At 54.9% G+C, this 24993-nt stretch overlaps 1 protein-coding gene across 4 annotated transcripts in view; it reads left to right on the top strand.

Annotated features, from left to right (window-relative positions):
• ABR (ABR activator of RhoGEF and GTPase) overlaps positions 1-24993 on the top strand; it is a 230897-nt gene that overhangs the window by 112517 nt on the left and 93387 nt on the right. For 3 of the 4 annotated variants that reach the window (XM_050763519.1, XM_050763522.1, XM_050763520.1), the window contains exon 3: positions 20261-20359. In XM_050763519.1, the coding sequence (XP_050619476.1) occupies positions 20261-20359 (99 nt within the window). Of the gene's footprint in view, positions 1-11264; positions 11442-20260; positions 20360-24993 lie in introns of those variants that run through there. The other variant, XM_050763521.1, reaches the window with a different exon arrangement.

Consider the following 24993-nt stretch of genomic DNA (forward strand, 5'->3'; position numbering starts at 1 on the left):
TCAGTGTAAAATTGAAACAGGTTTAGACTCTAGCCTGCAGGAGAACCCAAAGATAAGGGTGGAGGTGAATTGAAATCCTCACCATTAGCCGGGCGTGGTGGCTCACACCTGTCATCCCAGCACTTTGGGAGGCCGAGGTGGGTGGATCACCTGAGGTCAGGAGTTTAACACCATCCTGGCCAACATGGCGAAACCCCGTCTCTAGTAAAATCACACACACAAAATTAGCTGGGTGTGGTGGCAGGTGCCATCCACTAGTAATCCCAGCTACTTGGGAGACTGAGGCAGGAGAATTGCTGGAACCCAATAGGGGAGGAGGTTGCAGTGAGCTGAGATGGCGCCATTGCACTCCAGCAGCCTGGGGAACAGAGTGAGATGCCATCTCAAGAGAAAAAGAAAAAAAAGGAAAAAAACATCATAATTGTCCCTATCATCCTCTTCCTCCTCCTCCTCATCACAGCTGCTTAAAGAGGCTTGTCCGGAACCTTTTATGTGCGTGGTTTCATTTAAGACCCTCAACAACTCTTTGAAGTAGGTGCTGTAACCATCTCCACATTACAGGTGCGAAAACTGAGGCTCAGAGAAGCTAAGATTAGCTGGGCATGGTGGTTCAGATAATCCCAGCTGGGAAACTGCAGGGCTGAGCCCCCCATCTATGTGGGAAACTGATTAGTTGGAGGCTGAAAGGTGCTAGGATCACGCCTGTGAATTCACTCCCATAATCCCATCTTTTTTTTTTTTTTTTTTTTTTTATGTGGGAAACTGAGGCAGGAGGCTCGCTTGAGCCCAGGAGTTGGAGGCTGAAAGGTGCTAGGATCACGCCTGTGAATAGCCATTGTACCCTCACCTGGGTGACAGAGCAAGACCCCATCTCTTAATAATAACTATTAATATTATTATTGTTTGTCCAAGACCATGCAGCCAGTGGGGCCAGAGCATTATTGAGACTTGGGTTTCTGTGATGCCAGAGTCTGCACAGTGCTGCCAGGTCCCGCTCACACGCCCTCCCTTGTGAAGCTTTCACACCCACCCCACCACTGACCCCATTGCAGTTCGGAAGATGTGCACGGTCACTTGTGGGGTGCATCTGTCCTGTGAGATCAGGACCTTAATCCCTGATCATCTCTGTGGCCCCCAATGGAAGCTTCTCGGCACCTAGGGGTTCTAACTTGTATTTGTGGAATGGAACCAAGTAGTTCTGGGATGTTCAGTCAGGAGGAAGGGAGGAGCAAAGGAAGGCTCAGGCAATAATGCTGAGAAGAACTCAGGCTCAGGGTTAACGCTGGGAAGAACTCAGGCTCAGGGACAATGCTGGGAAGAACTCAGCTCAGGCAATAGTCCTGGGAAGAACTCAGGCTCAGGGTTAATGCTGGGAAGAACTCAGGCTCAGGGATAGCACTGGAAAGAACCCAGGCTCAGGGCTGGGAAGAACTCAGGCTCAGGAATAATATTGGGAAGAACTCAGGGATAACGCTGGGAATAACTCAGGCTCAGGGCTGGGAAGAACTCAGGCTCAGGCAATAATGTTGGGAAAAACTCAGGCTCAGGTAATAACACTGGGAAGAACTCAGGCTCAGGGTTAACACTAGGAAGAACTCAGGCTCAGGGATAATGCTAGGAATAACTCAGGCTCAGGCAATAATGTTGGGAAGAACTCAGGCTCAGGGTTAACACTAGGAAGAACTCAGGCTCAGGGATGATGCTGGGAAGAACTCAGGCTCAGGGATAATGCTAGGAAGAACTCAGGCTCAGCGATAACACTGGAAAGAACTAAGGCTCAGGCAATAATGCTGGAAGAACTCAGGCTCAGGGATAATGCTGGGAAGAACTCAGGCTCAGGGATAATGCTGGGAAGAACGCAGGCTCAGGGGTAATGCTGGGAAGAACTCAGCCTCAGGGATAATGCTGGGAAGAACTCAGGCTCAGGGACATCACTGGGAAGAACTCAGGCTCAGGGATAATACTGGGAAGTACTCAGGCTCAGGCATAACGCTGGGAAGAACTCAGGCTCAGGCCATAATGCTGGGAAAAATTCAGGCTCAGAGATAATGCTGGGAAGAACTCAGTCTCAGGAATAATGCTGGGAAGAACTCAGGCTCAGGGATAACGCTGGGAAGAACTCAGTGTCAGGGATAATGCTGGGAAGAACTCAGTGTCAGGGATAATGCTGGGAAGAACTCAGGCTCAGGGATAACGCTGGGAAGAACTCAGGCTCAGGGATAATGCTGGGAAGAACTCAGGCTCAGGGATAATGCTGGGAAGAACTCAGACTCAGGGCTGGGAAGAACTCAGGCTCAGCAATAACGCTGGGAAGAACTCAGGCTCAGCAATAATGCTGGGAAGAACTCAGACTCAGGGATAACACTGGGAAGGACTCAGGCTCAGCAATAACGCTGGGAAGAACTCAGGCTCAGCAATAATGCTGGGAAGAACTCAGACTCAGGGATAACACTGGGAAGGACTCAGGCTCAGGGCTGGGAAGAACTCAGGCTCAGCAATAATGCTGGGAAGAACTCAGACTCAGGCAAAAATGCTGGGAAGAACTCAGGCTCAGGGTTAACGCTGGGAAGAACTGCAGCCTCCTCTTCCCTTTCTTGGTCTCTTCTAAAGGCTTGGGGTTGGAATTCGAGGTTGCTGCTAGGTGAGTGAAGAAGCGGCATGGGAGCCAGGAACTCCTGAGATGGTGCCTGCTCCACTCCCTCCTGACTGCTCCGGACCTGGGTTAGGTGGGTGAGGGACGCCCATGGCAGAGTCAGGGACTCCTCGAGTTTCAACCTCCACCCCCAAGCAGCCGGGCCCTGCATTTCTCCCCTTCCTGGATCTTGGGTCCCTGCTGCAAAGAGGACACGAGCTGAACCCTCCCATGTGCCAGGTGCTGTGCTAGGAGCCCAGGGGCTTCCCTGCCACCCAAGTCCTCCAGCCATGGGGCTGCGCCCGTTTGGTAGATGAAGACAGGAGGCTCAGGGTGGCTCTTGGGCTTGTCCCAGTTGGGAAGGACGTGAGTCGGAAGTAGGTAGACTAGTGCCTTGGTTGTGACCCTCGGTCCTGTCATCGCTGGCTCCCTCGTCCTCTCTGGCCCTCCCCCATTCACACCTGGCTGGTTTCTTCCTCACCTCTCCATACTGTTACGCTTCCCTGATGAACCACACCTGGCTGACCTGGCTCATCCCACAGCTCTCATGCCCCGTCTGAAATCTCCGTCTCCGGGCTAGCAGCCCTAGCGTTGGTGCCAAAATTACCCCCATTCTGCAGATGAGGAAACGGAGGCACAGGGAGCCTAGATGACGTGCCCAGGTCACGCAGTTGACAAGAGGCGGAGCTGGGGCTCAGACCCAGGGTGCAGGGAAGTATCGTTTCTGTTTGTTTGTTTCACTGTATAAACAGTGTCGTGTACCGGCGTCTCAACATTAGCTTTATTTTGTTTTACTTTATTTATTTGTTTGTTTGTTTGAGATGGAGTCTCACTCTGTTGTCCGGCTGGAGTGCAGTGGCACGATCTCGGCTCACTGCAACCTCTGCCTCCCAGATTGAAGCAATTCTCCTGCCTCAGCCTCCCGAGTAGCTGGGATTACAGGCGCCCGCCACCACACCTGGCTAATTTTGTATTTTTAGTAGAGACGGGGTTTTTACCAAGTTTGCCAGGCTGGTCTTGAACTCCCAACCTCAGGTAATCTGCCTGCCTCAGCCTCCCAAAGTGCTGGGATTACAGGCGTGAGCCACCTCACCCGGCCTATGTATTTCATTTTTTTGAGACGGAGTCTCCGTCTGTCACCCAGACTGGAGTACAATGACATGATCTCAGCTCACTGCAGCTTCCACTTCCTGGGTTCATTCTCCTGCCTCAGCCTCCCGAGTAGCTGGGATTACAGGCACCTGCCACCGTGCCTGGCTAATTTTTGTATTTTTAATAGAGACGGGTTTCACCATGTTGGCCAGGCTGGTCTCGATCTCCTGCTTCAGGTGATCTGCCCGCCTCGGCCTCCCAAAGTGCTGGGATTCCAGGCGTGAGCCACCGCGCCCGGCCAACATTAGCTTTATGTAGTTGAACTCTGTATATGATTTTGGAGTGACTTGTACTAGAACAGAGAAAGAGGAGGCAGAGGGAGGAGCAAGGTGATCCGGAAGGTGACGAATCTGGTTCCATCTGTGGCTGTAGTTAGTGGCTGCACCTGCCCTGGCACCTACCCTTTGGCGTCGGTTCCCATTGGCGGAAGAGCTGCTGATCTTCATACAATCTGGAGGTGGGGCTTGAGTTTCTGCCAGGAAAGTTGGGAGAGCCAGGGAAAAGCAGAGAGGCGGGAGAAAGTGCTTCAAGCCGAGGACCTGCCGCTGTTAAAGGCCTGGAAGTGAGAACGTGCCAGGCCCTTTGAGAGGTGACTGTCAACAGTGAGATGGGTGAGTCATCGGCTGGGGCCCCACCGCCCTTGTTTGGGCTGGCTTGGTGGCTTCCTGCTGGGCACAGAGTGAGCAGTGTTTTAGAAAGAGTCATCTGATGTCACCGGGAGGGATGCAGGACAAATGTCCTGTCACACCTGGCCTGAAATCCTTCAGCACCTTCCCTTTGCCTATAGGGCCCCCCTTCCCTTTGCCCATAGGGCCCCTTTCCCTTTGCCCATAGGGCCCCCCTTCCCTTTGCCCATAGGGCCCCCCTTCCCTTTGTCTATAGGGCCCCTTTCCCTTTGCCCATAGGGCCCCCCTTCCCTTTGCCCATAGGGCCCCCCTTCCCTTTGCCCATAGGGCCCCCCCTTTGCCCATAGGGCCCCCCTTCCCTTTGCCCATAGGGCCCCCCTTCCCTTTGCCCATAGGGCCCCCCTTCCCTTTGCCCATAGGGCCCACCCCAAACCCTTTGCATAGCTGTCAAGTCCTTGTCTGACCTGACCCCTGGACCCCCTGCCTGCCTCTGTGGCCTCAGGACCAACTCCCTGCTAGAATGTGAACTCCCACAAGAGAGAGATTTTGTCCGTTTTGTAACAAAACTTTTGCTCATTGTGCTCTCTGGTGCCTAGAACTGTGCCTGGCACACAGTGTGTGCTCAGTGAGTATTAGCTGAATGAATGCATGAACCAGGCAGACTAAACTCACGTCATTGTGCCTCACAGCCTCTCTCCTGTCTGTCCCCCAGCCCCACTGGCACCTCTAACCACTGCTTTTTTTCTTTTTTAATTTTGTTTTTGAGACAGAATCTCTCTCTGTCACCCAGGCTGGAGTGCAATGACATGATCTCGGCTCACTGCAGCTTCTGCTTCCTGGGTTCATTCTCCTGCCTCAGCCTCCCAAGTAGCTGGGATTACAGGCACCCACCACCACGCCCAGCTAATTTTTGTATGTTTAGTAGAGACGGGGTTTCATCAAGTTGGCCAGGCTGGTCTCGAACTCCTGACCTCAGGTGATCTGCCTGCCTCGGCCTCCCTGGGATTACAGGCGTGAGCCACCGCGCCCGGCCATAATTTTTTTTTTTTCCTTTTTTGAGACGGAGTCTTGCTCTGTGGCCCAGACTAGAGTGCAGTGGTGTGATCTCAGCTCATTGCAACCACTGCCTCCTGGGTTCAAGTAACTCTTGTGCCTCAGCCTTCAGAGTAGCTGGGATTACAGGCCTGTGCCACCACTCCTGGTTAATTTTTGTATTTTTAGTAGAGACAGGGTTTTACCATGTAGACCAGGCTGGTCACGAACTTCTGACCTCAGGTGATCTGCCTGCTTCGGCCTCTCAGAGTGCGGGACTAAAGGCGTGAGCCACTGAGCACGGTCAAATTTTTTTTTTTTTTTTTTTTTTTTTTTTTTTTTTTTGGAGACAGGGTCTTTCTCTGTTGCCCAGTCGGGAACACAGTAGCACAAACACTGTTCACTGCAGCCTCAACATCCTGGCCCAAGCAGTCCTCCTGCCTCAGCCTCCCAAGAAGCTGGGACCGGAGCACAAGAGCACGCCACCACACTCAGCTAACCATTTTTAAAAATTTTTGTAGAGATGAGGTCTTGCCCTGTTGCCCAGCTGGTCTCAAACTCCTGGGCTTGAGTGATCTTCCTGCCTTGGCCTCCCAAAGTGTTGGGATTTCAGGCATGAGCCACTGCACCTGGCCTATATGTACAGTTTATTTGTGGACAGAAATGTATAACTAACTCCTAGAGGTTCCCTCTGTCAGAGGCAACCAGAGGAGACTTTCTCTTTCTATATTATGTGTGTCTACAGAGTTAGAATTGTTAGTGATGTAACAGGAAAATAAAGAAGTTAAAAAAGAAGTGCCACGATTGGGAACGTAGAGTGGGGTCTGAGGGCACCAGCAGGCACATCTGACGTGGCCAACAGGGGAGTCACGGGAGGCTCCCTGGAGGAGGTGACGTTAAAAGTCGAATCTAAAAATAAGCAGTGGGCCAGACGCCATGGCTCACACCCGTAATCCCAGCACTTTAGGAGGCCGAGGCGGGTGGATCACCTGAGGTCAGGGGTTCAAGACAAGCCCGGCCAACAGGATGAAATCCTGTCTCTACTGAAAATACAAAAATTAGCCGGGCATGGTGGCGGGCTCAGTAAATATTAGCCGAATGAATGCATGAATCAGCCAGCCTAAATTCATGTCATTGTGCCTTGGGAGGCTGAGGCAAAAGAATGGGTGGAACCGAGGAGGCAGAGGTTGCAGTGAGCCGAGACTGCACCACTGCACTCCAGCCTGGGTGACAGAGCGACGCTCCATCTCAAAAAAAAAAAAAAAAAAATGGCAATAGGTGTTTCCCTGTTACCCTTTCCAGGAAAGTGGCCCCTCAGCTGAGCAGAGTTCTGACACTGCTCCCCTCCCTAGGATGGCCCTGCCCGTCCCTTGACACTGCCTTGGGAGTCAGTCACCAGGTCAGTCTGTCCCCAAGACTGTCAGGTCCACTAGGGTAGGCACAGGTGTCCCTGTCCATGGCTACATTCCGAATGCCAGCACAGTGCCTCGTGCACAGCAGGTGGTTAGTAAATGCCTGCTGATTGGGTCAGGGAAGGAGGGAATGGAGAGTGGGTGTGGGGGAAGGCTGTCTGTGGGGAGTGAGCCTTTGGAGACTGAGATTTAGATTTGATGGTGTCAGATATCTCAGTGGCTGCAAAAGATTTCAAACATTAGCTGGGTGTGGTGTGTACTTGTGGTCCCAGCTGCTCAGGAGGCTCAGGTGGGAGGATCGCGTGAGCCCAGGAGGTCAAGGCTGCAGTGAGCCATGTTTGTGCCACTGAACTCCAGCCTGGGTGACAGAACAAGACCCTGTGTAAAAAATATAAGTTTCCGTGGGTGCCCCATTCGTTGCCCTTGGGGGAGTTCATGCCCCTCACCCTCCATGGTGCTGTTTAGGCCACTTCTCCAAGTTCATCTTCTGTCCTCTAGCAAGCAGTGCTTCTTAACCTACCTTCCTTCCTCCCTTCCTCAAGACAGAGTCTGGCTCTGTTGCCTAGGCTGAAGTGCAGTGGTGTGAGCATAGCTCATTGCAGCCTCCAACTCGAGCTCAAACGATCCTCCCGCCTCATCCTCCTGAGTACCTGAGATTTCAGGTGTGCCACTGCACCCGGGTTGCTGAAGCTGCTTAACCCTTTCCTTTTGGGCCTTCTCTTCTTTGCCTGGAAACCCTTCCCTATTTCCAAACGCTGCTCAGAAACCACCATCCTGTGAAGCTTCCACTCTCAGGCAGCGTTAGTGCCTCTGTCCTCCGTCCCCAGGCGGCTGGTAAACAAGAACACTGCCTCGTGCGTTCACACGTCCTCACCCCAGACAGATCGAGAACCTGCGAACGGCAAGGGCCCCGTCTCCCAGCCTTATATGTGTGTCATGCCAGGCCTCTTCTGGGTATGTAGGAATGAACAGACAGATGGACAGACAAGATCAGGAGCGAAAGCGGGGAAGTATGTGTGGTCATGTGGGTGTAAGAGGCTGTAAACCTTGGTGGGGTGGTGGCTTTGGCAAAGGAAAAGAAGGAAGAACCGAAGGACTCGGTCAAAGGGATGTGGGGGTTGAGGGAAGGAAGACTCGCAAGTTGGCGGCCGCACTAACAGAAGTGGAAACCCAGAGGGGGAAGCTGTTTCAGGAGGAGGAAGGGTCGTTTGGTTGGGACATGTGGAGTGGAAGGGCTGTTGCTGGGGCTTCCAAGTGAGGAGACCCAGTGGCCAGGGCAGGTGCTAGACCGAGAGCCCAGCAAGACACAGGGGCTGGAGCTGGCAGCGGGCTGCCATTGGCCTGGAAGGGAGAAGGCATGCGTCTTCGGGGGAAGGGAGCAGAGGGCTGAGGCTGGGCTCAAGCAGGAGCGTCCACATGTAGAGGCGGCAGGAGAATGAAGGGTCAGCCTACACCAGAGAGTGGTCGGGGCAACACCTGCATCAACAGGGCAGCTGAGGGCTTGGAGAAACTCTGGACTGCAGAGGCCAAGGAGTTGGAGAGGGAGGCCTCTGGCTTTGGGATAAACCGTTTTGGGGGCCTTTGAAGCAGCCTGCTTCTCTGGAGAACATTAGGAGCCAGACTGAGGCAGACGGAGTGTGGACCTCAGGTCCAGGGCTGGCTCGGGGCGTTTGTAAGGGAAGGGGAGGGAACGAGGTGAGTCACTTCCCCTCCAGGGGGGGCACCAAGGGCCTGTGAGTGGAGTCTGTGTCTGATGGAGGGGCACTCTAGTTACTCACTGGAATTTCCAGCCACCGGGGACAGGGTGGAGTAGAGAGGCCCTGGATACTCAGGGAGCCACTTGTGTGGGGTTCAGGGATTTCGGGAAGAAGTGGGCGTCAGTCTCACCATGCCGCGTGGAGGCATGGGGAACGGGGATGGGGATATCCTGGCGGACTTCCAGGGGCACCTCATGGCCTCTTGGGTGGAGGAAGGAACACAGCAGGGGCCTGTGGGGTTTTAGGCCCTTCTTCGTGTCGCCTGCAGGTCTGACCCGTGTGGGCAGCCCATGCCATGCACTTGGAGCCCGCCGGGCGGGAGACAGAAGAACCTGTGGCACCAGGCCCTGAGCTGGCATACTTGTGCCCTGGGGAATGCCAGGCCTGGTCGTTCCCAAGCCCTGGCCCCAGCCTCACCCGCCCAAACCAAATGAGGAATTGTGGCTGAAAGGGCTGTTCAGATGCGCCCTGGCTATTTATAACCCAGCCAGGCAGGGACAGGGGAAAACCAGGGGCTGGAAGGAGATGGGTGGGGTGGGGTGGGGTGGGGGTGTGTCTCTGCTGAATCCTGGTGGCAGTTCTCTGACCAAAGGCTGTTAGCCCTGGGGTCCCCCAAGGGCTTACCCCCAATCCCTCGCTCTGTATTTTAGCTCTGGAAACAGGATGGAGCCTCTCTCCAGAGAGGGCAGCTTCTCTGCTGCTAATGGAATTGCACAAGCCCCACCTAGAGCCCAGATCTTCTGAAGAATTCTGGGGGGAGTGGAGGACTGTGGGCCGAACTCGGGCCACAGGTGTGGTTCATTTAGACGGCACCATGTTGTTTTAAAATGTAAATTGTCATCGTTTTAAAATCGGGAGCGTTCCTGTTATTAAGCCAGAGTTTAGCTTATTTTGAACAGAGATCAGGCAGCTGTGAGCCTGCGTTTCCTCCAGCAGCCATCAGCTGGAGTGAGTGGTGGTTTCATCCAGCCCTACCTGGCTCGCTTCACCGGCTGGCCTCACCCGCACCCTCATGGGTGCTGTTTGCAACCTTTGCTCCATTGTTGGGTTGTAAAAGAGCTTTTCCCAGGGCCTCCCCTGGACTCCTCCCCGCATGGAAGGAGATGTATGCGCATCCAGGAACTAGGGCTGGGACCAAATGTGGCCTCACTCCATGCACAGTTGGGGGTTCTGCAACCATTGGAGAAGCCAGGGGAAGCTGGCTGGGAGTGGGCAGGGCCAACAATGGTGCCTGTCCTGGGTTGTGTGTGCCTTCCCCTCGCAGGCTGGCTCCCTGGGGTGGGGGAGCTGGGGGGTCTGCTTGGAGGAGCTGGGGGTGCTGGTCTCAGCAGTGCCTGGGAGTCAGGGGGAGCTGCTCAGAGGAGGTTGGGGTCCTGGTCTCTGCAGTGCCTGTGAGTGGGGGCTGCTAGGAGGAGGCGGGGGTCCTGGTCTGAGCAGCGTGAGTAGGGGGGTTGGTCTGTGAGTGGGGGTACTTGTGGTCTGTGAGTGGGGGGTACTCGGAGGAGGTGGGGGTCCTGGTCTCTGCAGTGCCTGTGAGTGGGGGGTGCTTGGAGGAGGTGGGGGTCCTGGTGTCAGTAGCATCTGTGAGTGGCGGGGGGCTGGTCTGTGAGTGGGGGGTGCTCGGAGGAGGTGGGGGTGCTGGTCTCAGCAGTGCCTGTAAGTCCAGGGGAGCTGCTCAGAGGAGGTGGGGGTCCTGGTCTCAGCAGCATGAGTAGGGGGGCTGGTCTGTGAGTGGGGGGTGCTTGGAGGAGGTTGGGGTCCTGGTCTCAGCAGTGCCTGTCAGTGGGGGGGTGCTTGGGGGAGGTGGGGGTCCTGGTCTCAGCAGTGTGAGTAGGGGGGCTGGTCTGTGAGTAGGGGGCTGCTCGGAGGAGGTAGGGGTACTGGTCTCAGCACCCGTGAGTTGGGGGCTGCTCGGAGGAGAGGGTCCTGGTCCCTGTGAGTGGGGCGCCCATCGCCCGTGAGCAGGACCCTGGTGGCGCCGCTCTCCTGCTGCGGAGCAGGTCAGGCCTGTCTGTTGCAAAGCCTGGCTCGTCCTGCGGCGGCCGAGACGCGGCTGTGGCTTCTGGGCGGGCCGGGACCTCCCCTCCGGAAGGGGGCTCCGGCGCATGGGACCCCGGAGTGGCTCTGGGGGTCGCCCCTGCCCGCCGGGCTCCCGGCTCGGCCGCGCGCGGGGAATGAAGCTGCGTCTGGGAAGCGGCCTCCCCCCTACCCCACCCCGGCCCGGCCGCGGCCTCCTCGCTCCTCCTCCGCCGCAGAAGCCTCCGCCAGCCGCGGCCCCGCAACCCCAGAGGACGGGCGGCTCCACCTCGCGACGCACGTTTCCTGTGTGTTCCGAGCGAGCGCGAGCCCTGGAGGCCGGGAAGGGCGGGCCCTGCGGGGCCGGGAGCGGGGCCGGGCGGGACACGGAGGAGGGCGCCGGGCTCCGCTGCGCTGCGGGTTCGCCTCCGTCACAGGCCGGGAACGGCGTCAGGGGCTGCCCGGGCCTTGCTCCCCCTTTCGCCGGGCGAGGACGCGTGAGACGGCGGCGGAGCGGGGCGGACTAGGTCCGGGATGCAGCCCCGGGTCGGGAGCCCCAGGCCGGGCGCGCGGGTGTAGACCTGCCCCCCCCGCCCCGCCCGCCTCCTCCCTCCTCCCTCCTCCCGCCGCCGCTGCGTGGACCCCGCTTCCTGTCTGCCCTCCGCGGGCTCCGGCTGCCATGGAGGAGGAAGAGGAGGCGATAGGCTTGCTGGACAAGGTTCTGGAGGACGAAGATGTGTTTCTCCTGGAGGAGTGCGAGCTGGGAACCCCGACCAGCCCCGGCTCAGGGTCCCCCTTCCTGGTGGCTGTGAAGGTGGGAGCGTGACACGCCCTGGGCGCTGGGGGGGGCCGGGCCGGCGCTGCCGAAGGTGCGCGGGAGAAATGGCTGATGGGGGCGCAGAGCGCGCGGCCGGGTGGAAGCCCCCGGCCGAGTCCGTGAGGGTCCCGGCCCCGGCTGCTGTTCCCGGGGGAGAGGGGTGGGCCTGCCTCCCCGACCGGTGTCCTCGGGGGAGTGGCTGCCGCCCCCTCCAGGTCAGCCCAGCTCAGGGCGGCTGTGCCAGGAGTCACCTGGCGGTCGTCAGCTGCTGCCTCCCGGGAGGCGGTGGGCAGGAATCTCCTGTTTCCACAGCAACCGCAAGAGAGGGGCCACCCTCTTCCCAGCCAGGAGACGGGACTCGGTGCCTCTGAGCTGAGGCAAGAGAGTGTTTGCAAAGGGCCAGAGCCAGAGGTCACTGAGCTTCCTTGAAGGAAAAGCACTGGGTCAGCTGAAGCGGGGCAGGGAACAGCTGGCTTGGAGGCTCCAGCCAGGTGGGCAGGTGCGCTTCCTGGAGGGGGGATAGGCAGGGAGCATCTGCTGGGCCCTGGCCCACGCGCTCTGGGGCTGAGGGCGTCCTCTGCAGCAGTGCCCCTGTCCTGTGGGAGAGGTTGCCTCCCGGTAGAACTGGACGGCAGTGGTGGCCAGAATCCCGTTGAGGAGCAGGGCGGCCCCGGAACCACGCCGGCTCTGAGTCTGGCCCGGCACACCACAGCGGTCTTCCTTTCTCTGGCCTGGACACACCTCTCAGAGCTTCAACCTCAGCCTTTTGCTCAACTGCTGTCTTGTTCTGTGTCAAGAAAGGAGGCCCAGTGAGGATGCATTTCAGGGAGTTTGCTGCTAAGCAAGGCTGCCTAACCGAGTGCCCATCTGCGGGGCCTAGGAGGCATGTGCAGAGAGCATTGCTGGGGACAGGAGGCTGTCCCTGAGCCTCCCTGGGCCTCCCTGACCCTCACAGAAGGTGGGGATCACAGTCCTGCCCCACCCACTCTACAGTGTGGCTCTGAGGAGGAGCCAGTGGAGGTAAAAATAGATGCAGAACCACGGTAGATGGCTGATGTGTGGAGTCTGGGTGGAGCGGTGGCTGCAGGCCTGGGTGGGGAGCGGAGCTGTAGGGAGGCTGGCAGTGGCTGGCACCCCACCCCGTGTTCTCTGAGCTGGTGCTGGCGTAGGGCCGTGGGGGTAAGTCATGTCTCTGGGTAGGCTCAGGGAGGCCTCTGCACTTCAGGGTCTGAGCAGCCTCCCCAGTAGGAACAGCGTAGGAAAGTCTGCTCGTGAACCAGGAGTCGGGCTGGGAGTAGCAATGCTGGGGTGGCAGGTGTGTGGCCCTCATTGGCCTTCTCTGGAAAGCCCCCAGCACAGATGTGGGCCCCCTGAGAGGCTGCCTCCTGGACCTCCCCTTCTGCCGGACCCTGGCATATGCCTCAGCTAAGCCCATGTTTCGTTCTGCTCAGAACTCTAGACATTTGCCTCCATGGTTATGTCCCATTCTCCTTGAGGACGAGGACCATGTCCTATTCGTTGCTGAACACTGCACAGTGCTTGGTGTGGGGCTGGTGCCAGTGAGAGTCTGCAGAATGTGTGAGGCCCACTGGGGCCCATGAAGGGTGTACCAGGTTCCCAGCCTCGCTCCGTCTCAGAGGTGTCCTACTGCGGTGGCCTACAGATGCCGAGAGAGCCTGAGCACGTATCACACCGAAAAACACTGCTCCTCGTGGGTCCTCATGAGCACCTGGATGGGGTCTTCCTCTCTACTTTGTTGCCAGAATGGGGGAAGGGGACCTTTCTTGAATGCTGAGGAGTTCCAGGCTCCCTGCCTCATCCTGAACACCTAGAGTTCCTCCCTCCTCTACTGACATTGGCCTCAGAGGGAGAAGACAAGCAAGGTGGCTACAGAGCGGTGGGAAGAAAGCTCATGGATTCACTCAACAAACATGCTCAGGTTGGGTGCTATTCAGAGATGTAGAGATGACCAGAGGAACAAGGTGTGATTCTCCCTCAGAAGGCATTCAGAGCAAGGGGCAGGTACAGGGAGTAGGAATAGAGTACAGAAGTAGTCAGGGTGAGCCGGGTGCGGTGGCTCACGCCTGTAATCCCAGCACTTTGGGAGGCTGAGGGGGGCGGATCACCTGAGGACAGGAGTTCGAGACCAGCCTGACCAATATAGTGAAACCATATCTCTATTAAAAATACAAAAATTAGCTGGTCGTGGTGGCGGGCGTCTGTAATCCCAGTTGCTTGGGAGGCTGAGGCAGGAGAATCGCTTGAACCCGGGAGGCAGAGGTTGCAGTGAGCTGAGATCGCGCCATTGCACTGCAGCTTGGGCGACAGAGTGAGACTCAGTCTCAAAAAAAAAAAAAAAAAAAAAAAAAAAAAAAAGGTCAGGGCTGTGAGAAGAGTACTGATAAAAGAGCACCAAATTCAGGGGAGAAGGGACCACTTCTAGCAGAGTTGTAGTTGGGGATGGCCTGAATGTGTCCATGTGTATGTGCGTACGTATGTGTATGTGTATGTATGTGTGTGTATGTGTGTGTGTGTGTGTGTGTGTGTGTGTGTATGTGTATGAGTATGTGTGTGTGTGTGTGTGTATGTGTATGTATATGTGTGTGTATATGTATGTGTGTGTGTGTGTGTATGAGTATGCGTATGTGTATGTATGTGCATGTGTGTGTGTATGTGTATGTGTACGTGTACGTGTACATGTACGTGTATGTGTGTGTGTGTATGTGTACGTGTACGTGTACATGTACGTGTACGTGTATGTGTGTGTGTATGTGTGCACCTGCAGGCCAAGGGTCATTTCTGGATGATACACTCCTGGGCTGCGGACGGTCTTGGCACACCCCTCCCTGGAAGCTGGTAGGAATCCAAGGCAATTCTCTTTGCTATTACTTTACTTTAGGAGTACTTACCTGAAGCAGCAGTTGCGTCCTAAGCATGTGCCCAAGTGCCAGGCCCAGAAATCAATCCTGTTTCCAGTGTGATTTCCAAGACGCTTCATCTTCCTGGGGGGCAGAGGCGAAGTTGGCCTCAGTTTTCTCCAAAGCTATAGCTGGAGGTTGCTGCGTATCTCAGCCCAGACTGACCTTTGAAGAGTTACTGATGTATAAAACTGATAATGCAAATACTGATAGCAGTGTCACGTTCCATCTGTAAAATGGCATATGCTTTCCAAAAATGTTTCATGCCATTCTATTTAAAGATAGGTAGGGTTGTGACAGGGGCCTGGTAGAAGGTGCTATTTTAAGGAACTTCTATGTCAGGAATAAAAACCCTTTGGTAATGCAGATTAACCCTTTAGGTGTTTTTCTGTGCAATTTTTTTTTTTTTCTTTTGATACAGAGTCTCACTCTGTCACCCAGGGTGGAGTGCGGTGGCACAATAACGGCTCACTGCGGCCTCTACCTCCCAGACTCAATCAATCTTCCCACCTCAGCCTCCCCCTCACTACAGGCACATGCTACCACGTTGGGCTAATTTTTGTATTTTTGTAGAGACAGGGTTTCACCGTGTTGCCCACGCTGGTCTCTAACTCTTGGGCTAAAGCGATCTGCCCACCTTGGCCTCCCGAAGTGCTGGGATTACAGGTGTGAGCCACTGAGCCCAGCCCAATCCTGTGCCAGTTTTTAATGGATCATCTGAAACATCTCTATTTCTGTTTCACCTGACCAGGTCTCTTCTGCCTCCACATCATGCCTGTATCCCCCATTTGGATGTTTTTCTAAATACAGGCCCCACATGTGGTGATTTGAGAGATGATCGGTGGCACCTCAATCTGTGTGTTGCATTTTAATAGTTAAGTAGATATTTTAATGTATATTAGAAAAAATATGACCTGTGCATTTTTCTTACAATTTCAATTATGTGTAGGATAAGACTGCTTTTTACAAGTCAGTTCTGGGGCGCGGTGGCTCATACCTGTAATCCCAGCACTTTGGGAGGCCAAGGCGGGCGGATCACGAGGTCAGGAGTTCAAGACCAGCCTGCCCAACATGGTGAAACCCCGTCTCTACTAAAAACACAAAAATTATGTGGGCGTGGTGGTGCACGCCTGTAATCCCAACTACTCGGGAGGCTGAAGCAGGAGAATCGCTTGAACCTGGGAGGTGAAGGTTGCAGTGAGCCGAGATCGTGCCACTGTACTCCAGCCTGGATGACAGAGTGAGACTCTGTCTCAAAAAAAAAAAAAAAAAAAGTTATTGTAAAGAACAGTATTGAGTAAAGAATAGTGCAGGTGGTGGTATGTGAGTATGGCAAAATTTTAAGGGTGGGATATGAGCAACCGAAATTTCAAAACACTGCGTGTGCCCCATGGCGCCTGCCTGAGACTTCAGAGAGCACCAGGGAGCCCGGAATACGGGAATCCACCCTTCAGGAGAGAGGAGCCTCTGGAATTCGGTCTTTGTCCCCCAGCAGTTGACCCTGTCTTCTCTGTTCTAAATTCTGCCAAGGACGCGGCTGAAAGAGACTTCCTCAGTGCCTAGCGCTGGGAGAGGAGAGGATCTCTCCATGTCTCTGCACTGCCTCAGCTGTCCTGAGACTGAGATGGGCCAGTTGTCCTGAGGTTGATGCTTGGTGTCGGTATAAGCCCCAGGCACGGCCACCCCCCACCCCCAGGCCCAGTGGCATCTACTCTGAGCAGATCCTGCTGGGTACTCCTGGCAGCCAGCTGTGGCCTGTGGACCAAATTCTGCCATCTGTGAAGGCTCAGACCCTTGCACCCTTGCTGCATGCCCTGTAGCCTTGAGTCACAGCCGGAGAGCCCTGCTTGTTGTCTTGGAGGTCGGCGCTCCTGGAGAGATTGTGTCTTCGCTTGTCCTGGAACCAGACGTTTGGAGGCTTTATTTAGCTTCTAAACTCTGTGGAAGACCAGGCCTGAGCTGGCCACACCTTATCTCTGGACACTGTCCCTCCCAGAGTGACCTGACGTCTTTGGTTTGGCGGCTTCGAGCTGCCACACCGTCAGCCTAGCACATTGTGCAGGTGCAGGATGCTGAGGATAAACGAACCCACCGAGGCTGCATTTCGTCAGTTCTGGCTGGGAGGAAGTGAGGACAGGCCGCTTCCCGGTGCTGGAGACTGGCAGGCAGCGTGGCAGAGGCTGTGGGACCTGAAACACTTCAGAGAGCTGACTCTGGCACATTCTGGGCACGTGGGCACCTCTGAAGTGCTCCCTGGGGGGGAGATGATCTGCTTCACCTTCGTGCTCCCGGTGGGAGTGGGTGAGTGAGTGGTGAGCCTGGGCTTCGATGAGACAACAGTCGCCCCACAAAGACTGAAGAAACGATGGTGAATTTCCTCATGGCTCTGAACTGAGGAAAGCTGGAAAAGATGGGAATGGAAAAGGCCTTTCTTTGGTGGTGACTGAGCAACCGGTCTCCCATTAGCCAAGTGCGCCGAGAGGCTGATTTCCCATCCGTGAGCTCTCCAACGCCTTTGCTCCCATTCCAGCCGAAACTGCAGTGTGAACAGGGCCCGGAGCGGGGGCTCTTGCGGCTGACTCTTCATTGCCTTTTGAGGGAGGGTCTCCTGAGCTGTCTTCCCATCAGAACCAGCCTTTCAAGACTGGACGGTGAATGGAAGTCTTGAGGGGAGGATCTAGCAGAAATGGGCGATTACGGGGCTCTGGGGTCTACGCTTATGCTGGGGGAGGGGGTGAAGCTTATTTGTGGATGGGGCTGCAGATCCCATTCTTCCCCCCATCCGAGTCCAAACAGCTCTACAGTTAAAGCTCATAGTGTATCCAAGTGACTTCCTCTACAGGGCATTTGCTAAACCCTCAGGCAGATCCTGAGGCCGGGAACAGAGGGGTGCTAGCCCCCAGCACCGGGGATGAGTCCCCATGTGTCAAGGCTGGGAAGCAGCAGGAAGACCCCCGAGGGTCTGACCTGGAGGGGCTGGGGCTGGGGGCTGTTCCAGGCTCTGATCTTGTCCCCCAGGGGTTCGTGTGCTGCAGGCTCTGCAGGCCTCTGACAGTCCCGACTCTCTCTGTGCCTCAGGAAGTTGATAACACTTGCCAAGTTTTTGAGACTCTGATGAGTGCTAAGCACAGTTCCTGGTATTTGTGAAGCTGCCAATAAGTAACTATTGCCCTTTCCTAAAGCATGGGGTCTGTATTGCTTTTCTAATGCTGCTGAAACAAATTGCCACAAACTTAAGGGCTTAAAACAACACAAATTTATTCTATTATACAGAAATCTAAAAAGGATCTCTGCCCGACACCGTGGCCCATGCCTGTAATCCCAGCACTTCGGGAGGCCGAGACGGGCAGATCACCTGAGGTCAGGAGTTTGAGACCAGCCTGGCCAATATAGTGAAACCCTGTTTCTACTAAAAATACAAAAATTAGTGGGTGTGACGGTGGGCGCCTGTAATCCCAGCTACTTGGGAGGCTGAGGCAGGAGAATCGCTTGAACTTGGGAGGCAGAGGTTGCAGTGAACCGAGATCATGCCATTGCACTCCGGCCTGGGCGACAGAGCGCGACTTTGTCTCAGTATATAAATACATAAATAAATAGATTAATTAAAATAAAAAGGATCTCCAGGGCTGCATTGCCTCTGGAAGCTCTAGGGCAAGCTTGTCCAGCCTATGGCCACGCGTCCCAGGACTGCTTTGAGTGTGGCCTGACACAAATTTGTAAACTCTTAAAACCTGTTATTTTCTTTTAGTTCATCAGCGGTCGTTAGTGTTACTGTATTTTATGTGTGGCCCGAGACAATTCTTCTTCTTCCAGTGTGGCTCAGGGGAACCAAAAGATCGGACGCCCCTGCTCTAGGGGAATGAATTCATTTTGTTGCCGTTTCCAGCCTCCAAAGGCTCCCTGCATTCCTTAGCTCATGGCCCCATCCTCTGTCTTCAAACCTACCAGTGTAGCATCTTCCAAGCCGTCCCTCACCACCACCCTATCTCTGACTCTCTCATTCCCCTTCTGTGGCCATGATGCCTTGCGGAAAGATGGCATTTTAAGCAGCAGGTACAGAAAGAACCGAAAGCTAGAGGCCTTTGAAGATGAGGAAGCTGGTTCTGCATGTGGGAAGACCGAGCGGTCTCCTGGCTGTGGGAAGGACTGGAAGGGTAGGGACGGGCCCCTGGGCCCCTGAAGGTGTCTCATAAGGGATATGGTGGGCCTCATGTCCCAGTCTAGGGCCGAATCTTTACTTGTTTGTTTTTCACATGTCTTTCCCACTAGATTCTAAGCCACGTGAGAACAGGGGCCACTGTCTGTTTCCCATGGTATCTATAGGGCCTGGTGGACATTCAGTAAATATTTATTGAATGAATAAATAAATGGACACATAGCGCAATGGAATTCCTAAGTACTCACATTTTGCAGTCTTCATACTCGGTCCTTGGCAAGCCTCGGGCAAGGCGGCACTCTTAGAAGATGAATCCAGCTCTGGTACGTGGGAAAGGCAGGAGGAGAGAGGAAGAGAGGGAGGAGAAGTCGATTCGGAGAACCCAGGCGACAGAGTGAGATGCAGGGGGCCTCAACCACAGGAGAGGGGAGGGGTGGGACAGAGGGAACGGGAGGCAACAGATGAGCTAGGAAGCGTGGAAGGGCTTGGGGGAGATGAACAGCAAGCATGGAAGGGCTTGGGGGCTCAGTGTGGCAGAGGGAAAGGAGAGAGAAGGAAGAGGGGCCCAGGGATGACTCTTGGGGGTCCTGGCTGAGAAGAATTACTATGTATGTTTTTTCACTGAGGAGAACTTTGGGGGTACTTTCTCTGTGCCAGGCACTGTGCTAGTTGGTGGACATCCAACGCTCAATGGCGTGTGACCTCCACGCTAAGGAGCAGCAGTTCTGGAGGGAGGAGAAGGCCACTTTGGGTCTGTTCCTGGCACAGTGAGGTGACCAGGGAGTGCTGCGGCGAGTGTGCGGGGTGGGGCAGTGTAAGGCTGAGGGGCTCACAGCCGGCCTTCTGATGTGGGATGGAACCCCAAGGACAAGAGGATAAGGACAGAAGTGTAGCTGGGAGGCCTCAAGGCTGGGGCCCTTCCATTCAGTTCTCTCTACCCACACTTCTCTTGGTTTGTCTGTCACTTCCTCTGGGACCCCTCTCTACCCCCCAGACTTAGATTCTGGCCCCTGCTGTGCCCTGCCTTGTGACCATGCCCTGCCTCAGTCATGATTCTGATTTTCCCTCCTGAACATCCTTGTCCCCGCACCGCACATTAAACTGCCCAGCAGACCTGGGGTAGGTCCTTGTGTCTTGCTCACTGTGAGAAGGTTGACTTGGTTGACAGGTGGATGAATCGATGAATATCAAATGGGGAAATGTGGAAAATAGATTGAGCGAAGCAAAACAAGATGTTACAGGAGGAATATGGGTGATTGTTTTCCCTTTTGTATTTCTGCATGTTTTATATATATATTTTTATCATAGTATCTGACTTTTATCTCGTATGAAAGTGTCACTTAAGGGGAAAGGGACAAGGGTGGCTGGGCGTGGTGGCTCACGCCTGTAATCCCAGCACTTTGGGAGGCTAAGGCGGGTGGATCACCTGAGATCAGGAGTTTGAGACCATCCTGGCCAACATGGTGAAACCCCATCTCTACTAAAAATATAAAAATTATCTGGGCATGGTGGTGGGCGCCTGTAGTCCCAGCTACTCAGGAGGCTGAGGCAGGAGAATCGCTTGAACCCGGGAGGCGGAGGTTGCAGTGAGCCAAGATCATGCCACCGCACTCCAGCCTGGGTGACAGAGCGAGACTCCGTCTCAAAAAAAAAAGAGGGAAAAGGGTAGGGAAACAGACAGTCCACTCAGGATTTTGGCCTCCTTGCTCATGAGCTGTTGCCTGTGCTTTGCTTTTGTGCAGGTGGAAGCAGGGAAAGGCCTGGAGATGAGGAAGCTGGTTCTCTCGGGGTTCTTGGCCAGCGAAGAGATCTACATTAACCAGCTGGAAGCCCTATTGCTGGTGAGTACAGTCCCTGCTCTGGGGCCTTCTGTTCCCCCGCGTGGCGGATGATGTCATGCTCTGAAGCTGCTTTTGGAGTTGGAGAGGAAAGAGGACCTGTGCCCGTCCCTCCCTGTGGACAGAGTGCAGCTGCTCTGCGTCTAGCTGGGGATCAGGCAGCCCAGGTCATTGCCAGAAAGGGCCCTTGCCTCTCAGCTCCAGCTCTCAAAAGGCAGGAGAAGCAGCACACCCGGGTTAGGGGTGGCAGACACACCTGTCATCCACCACCGTGGCATAGGGCATTGCTAACCCATCACGGTGCTCTGCCCGGGCGACGGCCAAGCGACTCCTCCACTGTGCTCCGGACAGTCACTCCCAGTCAATCCAGTTAAGAAGTCTTTGCCATCTTGGGTCCACGTCCTTCTACCTCCCTGGGTGAGGGAACCATTAACACCATCCTGAGGCCAAGTGTCAGGAAATATGAGGTGGCAGGCTGTGTTTGTTGTTTGTTTGTTTGTTTTTGAGACAGAGTTTTCCTCTTGTCGCCCAGGCTGGAGTGTAGTGGCGCAATCTTGGCTCACTGCAACCTCTGCCTCCCGGGTTCAAGTGATTCTCCTGCCTAAGCCTCCCTAGTGGCTGGAATTGCAGGTGCGTGCCACCACGCCCGACTAATTTTTGTATTTAGTAGAGACGGGATTTCACCATGTTGGCCAGGCTGGTCTCAAACTCCTGACCTCAGGTGATCCGCCTGCCTCAGCCTCCCAAAGTGCTGGGATGACAGGCGTGAGCCCCCGCGCCTGGCCTGTCTGTGTTCTTTGGAGAGGCAGCACAGCTCTGAGGCATCAGGCCAAGCTCAGCCCTCGGTAACATGCCTCAGTTTCCCTCCCGGAGGGAGGCATTGTTGTGAGAATCCGATTGGGAGGGGAATATGAACATGTTTTCGGAAGATAAAAGTATTACACAGATGTGCGGTGGTTTTGCCTTGGGAGAAAGCGCTCCTGAGATGCCTCTGGATATTATGCCGAGTGATCGTGGCGTGTCAGGTTCTTTCTCTGGGTGTTTCGCAGCCTGAGACATAAGGTAATTGTCAGAGAAGGGAGACTCAGAAGTGTGGATCTGTGGAAGCTCATTCTTAACAAGAATTCTAAGATACACATTTAAGTACTTGCCATGACGTGAGGTGCTGTCACGTGTCAACCCTGAGATGCTGTCAGTGTCCCAGAGGACTTGACATTTATATTACCCAGGAAAGACTGTGTGAATGTGCAGATGCAGGCCGGGTGTGGTGGCTCAATGCCTGTAATCCCAGCACTTTGGGAGCCCGAGGTGCGCAGATCTCTTGAGGACGGGAGTTCGAGACCAGCCTGGCCAATGTGGTGAAACCTTGTCTCTACTAGAAATACAAAAGAAGAGCCAGCCATGGTGGTGCATGCCTGTAATCCCAGTTACTCAGGAGGCTGAGGCATGAGAATCGCTTGAAGCGGGGGGCGAAGGTCATAGTGAGCTAAAAGTGTGCCACTGTACTCCAGACTGGACAACGGGAGTGAAACCCTGTCTCAAGAAAGGCTGGGCACAGTCGCTCACACCTCTAATCCCAGCACTTTGGCAGGCTGAGGCGCGTGGATCACCTGAGGTCAGGAGTTCGAGACCAACCCAGCCAACATGGTGAAGCCCCATCTCTACTAAAAATACAAAAAATTAGCCAGGTGCAGTGGTGGGTGCATGTAATCCCAGCTACTCAGGGAGGCTGAGGCAGGAGAATCGCTTAAACCCGGGAGGCGGAGGTTGCAGTGAGCCAAGATCATGCCACTGCACTCCAGTTTGGGCAACAAGAGTGAAACTCTGTCTCCAAAAAAAAAAAAAAAAAAAAGAAAAGAAAAAAAGGAATGTGTAGCTGCTTTGCCACACGCCAGGCTGAATGTGTCCCATATCTCCGGGAGTTTATCTCTATACACAGAGCTGTTTTCCAAGTGAGGGGCAGTGTGGCAGGTAGCTGAGGGTCCTGGTCTGGGGCCAGAGCTGGGGCAAGACGTGGCCCTGCCATGAATAGCAGGCGTATTGCACCGTTTCTCAGACTGTGCCTCTCAGCCCGTCAGTGCATTGTGAAATCATTACAGTGGGTTGTGAAACCAGTACAGTGGGTTGGGACAGCATTGGTTTCATTTTAAACCAATGAAAACATACCAGTATGCATCATACACAGGAAAGATAAGTGAGGGAACTTTCAGTTTGTTGTCTGTGTGCCTGTGAATATATATGTAATTGCTGGGCCCATGGTGTCTTGTACCTGTTGTGGGTTTGAAAACTGCTGGCTTTGGCCAGGCGCGGTGGCTCACGCCTGTAATCCCAGCACTTTGGGAGGCCGAGGCAGGAGGATCACGAGGTCAGGAGATCGAGACCATCCTGGCTAACACGGTGAAACCCCGTCTCTACTAAAAATACAGAAAATGAGCCAGACGTGGTGGCGGGCACCTGTAGTGCCAGCTACTCGGGAGGCTGAGGCAGGAGAATGGCGGGAACCCGGGAGGCGGAGCTTGCAGTGAGCTGAGATCACGCCACCGCACTCCAGCCTGGGCGACAGAGCGAGACTGTCTCAAAAACAAAACAAAACACAACAAAACAAAAACAAAAGAAAACTGCTGTCTTTGGGTGAGCTATACATAAATTCCCTGAGCCTCCGTTTCTGGATCTCAAGATGAGAGTGATGCCAGTTTTTCTGTCTCTTTCCATGGGGTTGAGAAGATCGGGTGGTCCTTTCAGGACCTCGTACAGTGGTGAGTACTTAAGACACTCAAATGTTAGTGGAAGAAAGGAGGACAGGCAGAGAGACCACCGTCAGACACCCGTGAAACTCGTCTTTGAAACCATGAATTGCTGTGCCAAAAAGGAACATAGTTGTCCTGACTAACAGGATGTATATTTGAAAGGAGTTCGGACAAAGGATCCAGACTGCCTGGCCGTACTGGCTCCAGGCTTTCAGCAGGTGAATGAGCCTTTGTGCCTCAGTTTTTCCATCTGCAAACAGGGTATATGAATAGTATGCTTTTCATGGGGTCGTTGTGAGGATTAAAGGAATTTATACACAGAGTTATTATTATTATTTTTGAGACGGAGTTTTGCTCTGTTGCCCAGGCTGGAGTGCAGTGGCACAGTCTTGGCTTACTGTAACCTCCACCTCTTGGGTTCAAGAGATTTCCTGCCTCGGCCTCCCAATTAGCTGGGATTACAGGCGCCCACCCCCACACCCAGCTAATTTTTGTATTTTTAGTAGAGATGGGGTTTCACCATCTTGGCCAGGCTGGTCTTGAACTCCTGACCTCATGTGATCCTCCCGCCTCGGCCTCCCAAAGTGCTGAGATTACAGGCGTGAGCCACTGCGCCCAGCACATAAAGCTCTCAGAACATAGCCTGAGTGTTCGTTGATACTGTTGATTTCTCCAGTGCCAGGAGAGGAAACAGGTTAGGGCTTATTGGTTCCTGCCACAACACACCTTTTCCCTGAAGGAGGGAGCGGCGCCCGTCCCCATCAGACACGACACCCTTAGATCCCACCTGCCATCCGCGAGCCTCTTCCCCTGGGCCAAGACCGAGAGCCCTTCCTTCCCTGCCCTGCCTTTCTAACAGCTCATGCCCCAAAGGCAGAATCTGTGGGTAGGGGCCCCCTTCCTGATGTGCCCGGGGCAGGTCCCCCCGCTTCTCCAGCTCTCTCCTCCTGGGCCCCTGCTTGGCTCTTTCTTGAGCAGGGGCCAGAGGGAGCGACGGAGGAACTTGCTGGGAGGCCAGGTCTGTGGCAGGAGGGCTCAGGAAGCAGGAGTGGGACCTTCCACAGCCACAGCCTCAGAAGAAAACCTCAGAGCGAAAGAATCACGCCCTCCCCCATCTCCTCCCTGAGCTGGGAACCCCCACACCCTCCCCACCCCTCAGCAAGGAGGAAGCTAAACCTGCTCTTCGGGGCGGCCTCACAAAGGGGCCAGCCCGAAGGAGAAGAACATTCATCCCCTCCATGCTCGCTTTCCCACTCCTGACCCCATTCCCACCGCTCTGCCCCGGCCTGTTTGCTTTCAGCTGAACGCTTCCTGATAGTCAGAGGGCTGGGTGTGTGTACCTAAAACCGTGTGCACACACAGGGCAGACGAGCCTCCGCACAGAGGCCTCCGTCCTGGCCTCTGGGTTGCTGGTGGGGGTCGTCTTCTGGGGCCCTCCTGCTTCCTGGTGGGCTCCGATTACAGGGAAAGCCTGGGAGCCTGGGCGAGGCAGGGGGTGAAGGAAAAAAGACGAAGCCAAATGCATCGAAATTCTGGATCTCCTTGACGCTGGGAACTGAGCTTGGGAACTGCGTCTTGCTATGCCGGGGCCACAGGGTGAGGCCACTCCCCACAGCCCCTCCCACTGCTGGCCACGACTGGCCCTCCTGGGGTGGACTGTCCTGGCCATGCGTTGGGGCTCATAGCCACCCTGTATCGCAGCCTCTTTATCTATAAAACAGGTGAATGACGCCTTCCTCCCTGGGCTCCAGTGACGAGTAACTAGGGTGGCGTGGCAGCAAGCATGCCAGGCCTTCTGGGGCAGGAGGCGGAGGAAGTGGGTACATTTCTTTCCCCTATTTCGAAAGGCCAGTCGCTGTGGGACAGCAGACAAACGGCTGTGTGAAGTCC

The sequence above is a fragment of the Macaca thibetana genome, chromosome 16, assembly GCF_024542745.1.
Source record: "Macaca thibetana thibetana isolate TM-01 chromosome 16, ASM2454274v1, whole genome shotgun sequence".
NCBI classification, from domain to species: domain Eukaryota; kingdom Metazoa; phylum Chordata; class Mammalia; order Primates; family Cercopithecidae; genus Macaca; species Macaca thibetana.